At 36.2% G+C, this 11,139-nt stretch overlaps 1 protein-coding gene across 3 annotated transcripts; it reads left to right on the forward strand.

The window, feature by feature from the left end:
* The first annotated feature begins 2,586 nt into the window (after positions 1–2,586).
* On the forward strand, positions 2,587–7,458 carry LOC140751091 (uncharacterized). 3 transcript variants are annotated; one of them, XM_073084931.1, is made up of 6 exons: positions 2,587–2,736; positions 3,794–3,830; positions 4,440–4,585; positions 4,666–6,288; positions 6,470–6,694; positions 7,131–7,458. In XM_073084931.1, the coding sequence occupies exons 1-6, from the start codon at positions 2,682–2,684 to the stop codon at positions 7,175–7,177; spliced, it is 2,133 nt and encodes a 710-aa protein (XP_072941032.1). In that variant the 5' UTR covers positions 2,587–2,681; the 3' UTR covers positions 7,178–7,458. The 3 variants fall into 3 exon arrangements, with proteins under 3 accessions (XP_072941032.1, XP_072941029.1, XP_072941031.1); XM_073084928.1 differs by having other exon boundaries at positions 2,588–2,736; positions 4,320–4,585; XM_073084930.1 differs by having other exon boundaries at positions 2,588–2,736; positions 4,344–4,585.
* The last annotated feature ends 3,681 nt before the right edge of the window (positions 7,459–11,139 follow it).

The following is an 11,139-nucleotide window of genomic DNA, read 5'->3' on the forward strand; positions in this document are numbered from 1 at the left end:
GCAACATCTAAGAGACTAAAGATGAAAAAAAATAAATTATTTTTAAATCAATAATTATAATTTTTAAGTTTTATTGTATAACAGGTATTTGTTTTAAACGCCATCTACACCAAAAGTATGAAACTAAAATGTGGACTCGTAAAGCTTGGTAACTACAAGTTATAATTATTTCCAGTGTAAACTATAGATGTCGCTGTAAACATCAGATTTTTGGTCTTCGCTACACATGCATTTCTCTAACTGGCAGTCAATTTTATTAGCTCTTTTTACCGTAATCGTATGGTAAAGTGTGATGAATGATGTCGCTGTACTTGTATTCTGCTAATCTCGTACCCAGAATTAGGAGTTAATTGTAATTATTCTCTTCAAAATATTTGTCTTACTTAATTTAAACACTAAGGTCCAACCTACTTCCAATTAAATACAGGAATACCTTTTTTCACACACACGAGAGCGACACGGATGTGATATGTGGGATTCCTACAACACTAATACGGGGGGTATTAGTGTTGTAGGCAAGGGGCGGCTTAACCTATAGTGCTGGGTGCGCAATGCACACGGGTGCCGCCGTGTCAGGGGGCGCCGCGGCGCTAAGACTCCTTCAAAGCCGGCGATGCATTGGCGACTCCTCTGGTGTTGCAAATGTCCATAGGCGACGGTGACTGCTTTCCATCAGGCAGCCCGTCTGGCTTATCGTTAGGTTACATATAAAAAAAAAGACATTGTCATGGACCATCATGAAAAGAAAAACGAGCTAGCTATCTTATAAAATAGGTTGTTGGAATATGAAAAAACTTTCTTGTTACAACGGCAAAGTTAATAATTATAGGCGGGGGGGTCAAGCCTAGGGAGCACCATCTTTGCTTGTGGCCATCCTCAGCTCTACGACGAGGACTACGGGATCTTTTCAACGGAACGCAACTGGAGTTCTCTTAATGCGTAGCCCCATCAGGTCCCGTCCAGGTAAGTACGGTTTTCTGGTGCCGGAACTACAGGGACGAAATACTAACAGGTTTATTTGACTTTGACTACGTTTGCTTATATAAATATTCCGGTATAGTTTTGGTCAATTTTCGGAATACCCTTAAGCTTATAGTTGATATAGCCTTGTAATACATTTGCTTTGAATCAATTTTTCATGATGACACAGGTACATAATATACTCAATTCTCAAAATTATTGCGAAATCATCAACATTTTACCAGTACTTAGAATTAAATGAATAAATAGGTATTTGATACAATAGAAGAACAATATACACCAAATATTCCATTTCAATTTCGCATTTATGTTGGTCTGTAACCTAAATGTAACTTCAAATATTTGTTTTATGTTTCGTAGACTCTATTGTTACAACAATGCTACGTAGGATGACGCGAGTTTTTACTTGGAAGCGTATGTTACAGATGTGTGGAACAATAAAAATATAAGACGCTGAAATGATGTTTGTAATATTTATATAAAATGTTTTACACTGTGAGTTTTTATGTAACTGCGGTGTGTTAATGTCATTCGAGCGTATGTACGATGCATAGGTATATTATCCTACTGACGTAGGTACTATGTATGTTTTTATGAATCATTCTTTGACTCGCTACCACCTAACCGATTTGGCGGATATTCAAATTTAAAAATTAAAATCCATTATTTATTTAAATTATAAATTTATAATTTACGTAAGACATATTTCGTGACCATCTCTTCAGAACTATCACTGATAAGTCCTATCTGATAGAAAATAGGTAGCATCGCAATACCAGATTAGCTGTCAATACATCACCAGCCCGGGAAGATAGATGTTTTTGTCAAATTTGAGGAACCCCATTCTAAAGCGTCCCGCCTCCCGGAATTACATCGAGGGGAAATCTATTTCATTTTCATGACCTACCTTCTTATTAGACTAGATTCATGCTATGTCGGTATACGTAGACTTATAAGAATCGGTCCGTATCCAACAAAGATAAGAAATAAGATGGATTATTCTGATTCAAGTTTCTGTATGTCAAAGTTAGTTGGCTGAATCAGTACAAGATGTGAATTTTAAAATCAATTGTTGATCTTCTAATCAAAAAATTAAATCACTTGAAACAAATATAACGTTATGGTCTACCCGACAATTTACTGATGCAGGTATCCCTGTACAGGTTAACGGCACATCGGTAGCGTGTATGGGGATGCTCTGGTATACCGTACGAGCAGGCAGTCCACCTGATGGTTACTGCCGTCCATGGACATCTGTAATCAATTCCATATAGGATTCTAGATAGGATTCCTACTTGAGGTCGGTCACAGATGCGCCTTTACCCCTGAGGACTAAGCTGGAACACCTTTCCTCAAAGTAGATATACTTTTCCGAGGCGTATTCTGTTATGAGGCAGAAATTAGTGTGGCGATGGTGCCGCCGAAGTCGAACCACATAGGGTTCTACCACCTTCAATCCGGTGTACCTGCGCAAGGATACTTAGATCTCTTAGACTAGGTATGTCGATGGCGACAACAGTCAGAACCACGCGAAGTTATTAGTATTAAAGAGACATTAATTATTCAGAACATAGAGTACATGTACGTTTATGTGAACAGCTTTCCACTTTGTTTGTACTGCGAACAAATTTAACGTTACGTAGGCTACCAGAACACTCAGTATTGTTTTTTGTTTATAAAGTTCGTGTGTGTTCTCGAAAATGAAGTTTTTAAGTGTTAGCGTTTTAGTTTTGTTTGCATATGTGCCTGTGGCGTGTAAGTAAATAATGCAATTGTCGTCAACCCACTACTGTCCCACAGCTGGGCATGAATCTCCTCTTAAATTGAGAACGGTTAGGCCATAGTCTACCGCGTTGCTCAAGTGCGTATTGGTAGACTTCACGTACCGTTAATATGCAGGATTCCTCACGATGTTTTCCTTCAATGTCAAGCAAGTCATAATTATTAATTTTATATTACGCACATAATTTTCAAAACTCAGAAATATGCCTGGGATCTAAACCTCGAACCTTTCGATCGAAGGGCCGAGTTTCAATCATTAGGTTATCACTGATACAATTATTGCAATTGACAAATTAATATGTCACATACATTTTAAAAGATGCATTTCGATTAGTATGTACGTCGCACTGTTCAGTTGGGCACAAGTTTCTGTGTAGCTCAAGGTTTTTTTTTTGTTTTTTGCATGTATAAAGTACCGAATGAGTAATAAGGTACTTAATATTAATTACAATCTAGCCTTCTATAAGACTAATAAATTACGCTAACTTAAACTGCTAAATAATCATATAATGAAGGCGGCGTCTGACACTGCACTTCTTTGTCTTATCACGTAAACGAGTAGACACTTTGTTCTTGTGTTCTATAATGTTCACTTATCACTACTTCACTAACACTACACTGTGTCATGTCACTAACTCAAATGGTTTAGTCCTTTTGAGTCTTCTCATTAAGTCCGTCGTATCGAGGAGCTGGATCGCCTCGATATTGACGTGATGGTGAAGTCTTTTTTGATGACCTTCAGCATAAGTACTAATCACTTTTTTAACAAGGTCTACTTGAAGGTCCCGATGTAGATCTTCGTTTCTTACATACTAAGTTGCATTTGCAATACCCCTAAGTATTTTATTTTGGAACGTAGCTCAAGGTGGTGTGGTTTTGACTTAAAGCCTTTAAGATCCCGCTTCTAGGAAGGACACTCTCCACTAGGAAGAGGACATTTCTCCACAACGCTTTCTTTATTAATAAGTTAATGAATACTAATTTAACTTTTTCCACTATATTTTAAATTCAAATGAAATGTTGATTCCAGATTCAAATAATGCGGGAGCTTATTCTTGGAGACCCACGTGAGGCGATGATAAGATTTGATAATTCAAAACCTGAATACAGAATTGAACTTAATACAAAAATAAGAATATTTAACTAGTATTCCACAAAGGAAAAGGGGGACTATTTTTCTAATTAATCTTTTCTATTCAACAGAATAGACACCTTCCTAATCTGTAGTATATTGCTAACATGCAATTTTAATTTTTTGTAACACATAATTTGTAGGTAACACATAGCATGCTGTGTTACTCGTACTTTTAATTGTGAGAACAGTTATGTTGGTCCTAAAATGTATAGTTCCTTATGTTGGTAATAAAATAAATAAATATGATCTTAAGTCTATTTTAAAATGTAGTTTGATCAAAATGTAATAAATTGTAAACATGGTTCATGTATCTCTACATAAAATGTAAAAGCTTGTCCTATAGTTCACATCCATATCTATAAATAATGTCCCAATAGCCCCTTTTTTCCTTTCATTACAACTAATCTATTTATATTAATAGTGAATCACAAAATAACCTAAACAGCAATATTCAAAATGCATACCAGTTAAATGGTCCAGTGTTACAACCGGCCAATATACCAGTTTCAAACCCAGCTTTAAGAAGTAATGAGATTAACAGAAATCAACCATCTCCCAATCAATATGTTAATCAAATAGGACCGAGGCCTTCATATCAGATACCTCAAAATGTTCCTATTACGCAAAATAATGTACAACCAACGAATCTTCAGAGTAACGCAAGAGCGTCTACGTTACCTTTACCAGGTCAGCATATTATCATGTAGCTATTGATTTAACCATTGTTATATTTCTTCCAATTAGTCTAAATACTATTTTTATTTCAGCTTCACCATTACAGTATTCACCACCCAATCTAAATTTGAAAGCGATATATGAAGCTTCAAAGCCAACGAAACAGTATACCATCGTACATTTAAATGGAACAGTGGAACATACAAATGATTTACAAGCTATTGCAGCACGACATCCTAACTTTGTAATGCTTAAAGCGGCCGATGTTTTAGCAAATAAATATATACCTGTCAAAAATATAGGGATACCTCAAAAAATACCTCCAGCGCAGACTGCACCAATTCCTGTACAAACGCCTGCACCCGTCACCCCACAAGCAATTGCAACAAATCAAAATGGATGGACAACAAATTCTTACCGAGGGGCATATAACAATCAACAACCAATTCCGAATTTGCGAGCAGCCTCATTAGCATCGAATTCGAATTCTATTTATCAAAGTGTTCCAAACGTGAAGTACCAGCAGCCTGCAGTAGGAGCAACACTCGCGCCAATTAGCGCAACTCCGACTTCCCAACAGCCAGTACCGCTAACAAATCAACAGATTCAAAGGAACCCCACGAATGTATACTTGGGCGGAAGTAATAGCCAATCAACTATTCAAAACTCAAACGGACCTGTTGTAACTGGAATTCCGAATACAGCTGCACAGACAGTGCCACCTATTCCGAACGATACTTGGAAATTACTTGCGCAAATAAATGTTCTGCCACCAAATCAACAACAAAGTGGAAATTTACAAAATCCAATTAATCAAATAACTTACAACCAGGTAGGCCAACCAGTAGTAAGTGATGTGCACAAAGACGCTGTAGCGGCTAATCCAAGTGCATTTTATCCACCTAAGGATCAACAAAATTCACCTAGTGTACCGTCCAGTGTATCATATGCATCAACAAACATTTCTCCGCCCTCTACGAGAAACTTGCCTGAAAATGCAATAGCTGCCAATCCACTACCAATTTATCCTCAATCATATGTACCTAACGCTGCTATAAAATCTAGTGTACCCAATGAACCTTCCGCTATAGGAGCAGCTGCAGCGCAAACAGTAGCAGCACCAGTTCAACCACCTCTTTTACCTCTTCCGAATAATAATCAAAGTATATTTCTTAATCCACAAATAATAAAAGATAAACAGGATGCAATCAATGCCTTGAATTCAAATATTTCGATTCCTTATACTGATGCACAAAATCAATCCTCGTCAATTAATTTGCCAGCATCATCAAATCCACTACCACAGACACTTTTTAACGTTATTGAACCTCAAACTTTACCAGTCTTATTACCGAAAGAACCACAACAAAATTCATCACAAGAGAAACCACCTACAATAATACAAGAATTACCAAAAGTTGAAGATACCCAGGATAAAAATGCAGTAAATGGAACAAATCCACCCTATAATGTAATATCAATTCAAAATAAAACGGCTGATCCCATTACAAAGATTATAACATCTGTAAAAGCAACTGTTTTGGACCCAAGTGGCAAGGAAATTGTAGGTTCCAGTACCACAAACCCACCAAATGTTACTGATACAGATACGCAGGCTATTGATAAAAATAACGTGCCTTCAAATAATACGAAACCTGCAGAAATCATCAAGGACAACACGGTGCCTAAAATAGACAACTCGACTAAAATTCCAAGTAAGTATTAAATTAGGTAAATTCATCTTTAGTCAAAGAAGTTTGTGTTAAAAAAGTCAAATAGGTACTAGTTTTTATAAACTACTTCAGTTAGTTAAGTTTTACAGTTTCACAATCACGGAATCCCCATTAATGTACCATCTATTGGTATATAAAATACTATAAATAATTAATTTTACAGGTGTTTCAAATGAGACAGCCACTTTACCAACTATTGATCATGGCTTGTCATGGTTTGCTTTAAATGATAATCATATATGGGACCTTGTACGAAATAGCACGCAAAATGTATTCTTCTTTTTTATGCCACCACGGCCTAAAGTGACTAAAGAAAGCAAGACAGTTATTTTTGCAAACGGTACCACTGTGGAAGAGACCACTGAAACTGTAATGGACGTTGGTCCAGGTAAGACGTCCTTGATTATTTAGTTCTTTTTTATTAGTAGTTCTTTTTATAGTGATAGGGCATCATAAAATAAATCATCATTTTGTTAGTGTAACTAGGAGGTTGGGGCTATCTCAGATACGGCGCCAATCCAAGATTTTTAAACACTTAATTGTTAAACAGTATTATTAGACTTTTAATCTTTAATAAGTTCATTGGGCTTTGATCCAATTAATGCGATGATCTCTGATTGGTGGACCACTCAGCTAAAGATTTTTTATTTCTGATCAGAAGCTTGAAAAAATTTAGAGACTGTTCAAGAAAAAATATAGTTAAGCCAACGCGTCTGTTTAAACGAAAGTTAAGTCACTCAATTAATATAGAGCCGATTATAAATTATGTGTTTTTATCATGTAATATAGAAATAGTAAACCAATTGATGGTACGTTTTTTGCAGATGGAGAACCAAAAGTGACAGTAACAACGACAAAATCGTATAATTGAAAACTATTTGTTACTTGTTTGTGCAAAGCTCAAGAAGCTAAATTAATTAAATTTAGTTAGTTATAAATATTTGTTGGCATGGAGAATAATAAAATACAAGTACATTCAAATAAAGAACAATTATCTAAATTAATCATTCAAGTGCCTGCCTGCCTGGTTGGGGCATTCCTTAACCTGCCACCATCTGTATGTCCGTTTAGTATAATAACCGGTATTCATGACGATACCTATATTGAGGAACCTAATTTAACAACATATAATCGCTCAATAAAATATTTGTCATTTAATACAAGGTGTTTAATTTCTGTAAAAAATCATAAGCATAAAAGCAGACTACTTTTACGATATTTTCATATAAACGTAACTGCCCTTCGAAAGAATGATAATTTTGTGGTATATGGATGAAAAAGAAGCAAGTATTTGTAGAATATGTTTCAAAGTGTTTGTTTATATATTACTTATAAGATCAACTTTTAATTCGCCTTAATCTTCTAGATCAGACTTATAAAAGTAGATTCTTAGACCAGACATTGTTTTTCTTGGCTTCTTCACCGAAATAATTACAAGCTGAGAAATTATTCTAGGTTAGTACGTGATGCCCTTAACTACACCGATCTACACTTAAATAAAACGACTTAGGTACCATTTCAGGTAATATAAACTGATTAAAGGACAATGTAAAGCTTTAATAAATAGATCGACAAGAATTTTATAGAAGTTCCTTATAATGAGTAGTAAGACAGGAAACACGCACATTCCCAATATCATTAGCAGATGTATTGATTTCCTTGGGGAATAAATTGACATACTTAGAACAGTACATCGGCAAAGAGAGCATCAAATGTTGTGACAGAAAAACTTTAAACATCTTTTTTTATAATATAAGAGTTGCAGACGAGCATGTAGTCCATCTGATGATAAGTCGCTACTGCCACCCATGGACATCTGTAATCAACCCCACATACGATTAGATTCTTATTCGACACCGGTCACTTATGCACCGCTACCCTTGAGGACTAAGCTAGAATGCCTCGAAGAAATATCTCTCCCTTATCACACTCTTTAAACCACAGCAGAGCAGCGCTAACACTGCTGGTATTAGTCAAAAAAAGTTGTGGTGGTGGTGCCGGCGGAGTCAAACCACTGATGATTTTACTACTTTTAATTGCTATGTAATGAAAATTTTATAGTAATTTAACCGTTTTGGAAAGGAATTATTAATTGCCAAAAACTCAATCGATACACAAGCTGTCTCAAATAAATCTAGCCTTTGTTATCGGACAATCGAGCCCGCGATTTATTACGCAAATATATCATTTTTGAACGGAAGCGGAGAGATTTTAAAGGAAAAAATATCGATTAATAGGAATCCGATGGTCATTCTGATCTAGATGTTGAAGAAGAAAAACTACATTTGATTATGATTGCCTATATTAAGTAGTGATTTGGCAAAAATAGCGTACCTAATGAGGAGTAGATACTATTACGAGGTGTTCCAACTTGAATTTTGTGAGATGTTACACAGCCTTGAGATTAAATATATTATAAGAAACCGAATCATAAATCCATCATTAAGTTTTATCTTCCACGCATTACCGATTGAATAAAGGTCTTCATTCTAAAAGAAAAGAGTGTGAACAAGTTTTAATTAAATAAGCATTGAAAATACAGCGATTTTCTACAAAGAGAAGCGTTCGCTTGCATAGAAGGTTTTATTTCACAACGTAAAACAGTATATACACTGAAATTAAATTACGATTCAGAACAGGGGGTCTATTCTGGATATCCGTTAACAAAGTTTCGGATGCATTCAAAAGTTAGGGACTATCCGATTAAACAACTGTCAAATTTAAGTTTTCGGATGGACTTAGCAAGTTTATAGAGTGAATTCGTTACTATTCTAATGGGATTCGGTAGTTGCGGCTACTAAAATCGTATAACTAATATCTATCGCCCGTTAGCAACAATCAATCTTTCCAAATTCTGCCTAACAAATCAAATTTTATACTTTCTAGTATAAAGTAATAGTCAAATGTATAATAACGGGCGTATGTCCACAATATCACGGTAGGATTGAAATGTTAAATACCTATCTAAAATAGAACTAGTAATCCGAAGTAAGGAATTTCCGAAAGTCTGTACGATGTATAATATATAATAATATACATAATAAAATAACTAACGGACTTCGTGCTTACAGAATATACCTTCAGTTGTGGCGCGAAATTTCCGGTTATCCACGAAAGTCTTTCAATATTTAAAAGAAATATTGAAAGACTTTTCTTTAGTGAAAATATGTTTCAGACAATTTTTCGCACTTAAATACATTTTATGGACGATATTATATTTATTACAAATTGTTATTCATATGAAGTATTAGTACCTATTCATAAAAGCCATATGTACTAATATAATGTGTTTGTTGTGTAATATAATTATTTGAATTGGTTCAGTCATTGTTTTTATGCTTATAAATTGGCATTTTGTTTAGTTTTAAACTACGAGCTATTTGAGCTACCAATGCGAGCTACGGGTCGCGAATGGTGTAGCTAAATATTTTTGATGATATCTTACACCCACATATAAAAATAAACCTATCTAATTATTTTTCAAAATTTTATACTTTCTAATATTAAGTAATAGTACAATGTCGATCTTTGGATATGTCTTCGCTTAGCTTCGATCTTGTACACCTCTGAAAGGCAACCCAAGTGGAGAGAGTGAGCTATTATTAAATTAACAACTTTGGACGTACACAAAGTTAACAACTAATACTGATGTAGAGTGATATGTTGAAGTTATAACAAGTTGTGATAACCTTTAATAAACAATGAACTCGACTGTTTGGGTTTCAAACGATGAAATATTGCTTTTATGTCATGATTGATGATTATGTAGCACAGCGTGATATAGATTTACGAAAAACAAAATAGTGTTAGCGATGAAGGGATCCTTTGTAGTTCGATTCCGGCAGCAATACCGGTACAAATATTTCTGCCTAATAACAGCAGAGTTAAGTGCTGCTGTGTTCTGGTTTGAAGGGTGTGGTAAAGGAGATATACTTTTGCGAGGCGTTCAGACCTTATGTAGGAACATTTGGGGTTCATTACACATGACCACGGGCGGCACTAGCCACTTTTTAATAATAATATAGGAGTAGCAGATGAGCATGCAGTCCTACCTGAGGCCACAGATGCGCCGCTATCCCTGAGGACTGAGCTGGAACGCCTCGGAAAAGTATGTCTCCCTTACCACACCCTTCAAAACGAAACACAGCAGCGCCTAACACTGCTGTTATTAGGCAGAAATAGGTGTGGCGGTTGTGCCGCCGGAGTCGAACCACAAAGGGTTCTACCATCTTATCGTCATCAGGTGGACTGTATATTCTTTTCATTGATTATAAAAAAAATGAATACTAGTATATCCTTTACTTGTCCCTGTAGTTCCGGGACTAGAATAGGGCTACGGTATCCCCTGCCTGTCGTAGTAGGCGACTAAAAGGGGGCTTCCGGGGTTGCGGACGGCAAGAGTGGGAGCTCGAACCGTCCAGCAAGCGACCCCGGGAAGGACGGCGGTATGTGTGGTCGCATACCGTCGTAAACATACATGGTGTGGGAGGAGCGAAGACTGCTCCCCAGGGTAGAGCCCGTTGGGCATCGCGCTTGGAGGGCTCCGGTTGTGTTCCGTTGGAGATCCCGGAGTTCTCCAACAAGCGTTGAGGACGGCCACCGGGGGGGTTTTAGTGCGGTAAAAATCCCACATAACCCGGCGTCGCTCCCACGTCGTCGGGTACCTTTTGAAGGTTTCCCCCTCGAGAAAAAAAAAAAAAAAAAAAAAAAAAAAAAAAGTATATCCTTTACTACTTTACACTAGTCTGTGAGCACGCTACCATTTTGTGTAATGTACAAAACAAATTACATTTTTTTTAATCTACCAATATTTTTTTTATTACGTAACGGTAA

Source organism: Epargyreus clarus, unplaced genomic scaffold, assembly GCF_041222505.1.
Source record: "Epargyreus clarus isolate Ecla_fem2 unplaced genomic scaffold, WU_Ecla_fem_2.2 ptg000021l, whole genome shotgun sequence".
In the NCBI taxonomy this organism is placed as follows: domain Eukaryota; kingdom Metazoa; phylum Arthropoda; class Insecta; order Lepidoptera; family Hesperiidae; genus Epargyreus; species Epargyreus clarus.

Coding starts and splice junctions, on each gene's coding strand:
- LOC140751091 (XM_073084928.1), top strand. CDS start 2,682: ATGAAGTTTTTAAGTGTTAGCGTTTTAGTTTTGTTTGCATATGTGCCT. Junction 2,737..3,793: donor TGCATATGTGCCTGTGGCGT/GTAAGTAAATAA, acceptor TGTTGATTCCAG/ATTCAAATAATGCGGGAGCT. Junction 3,831..4,319: donor GCTTATTCTTGGAGACCCAC/GTGAGGCGATGA, acceptor TTATATTAATAG/TGAATCACAAAATAACCTAA.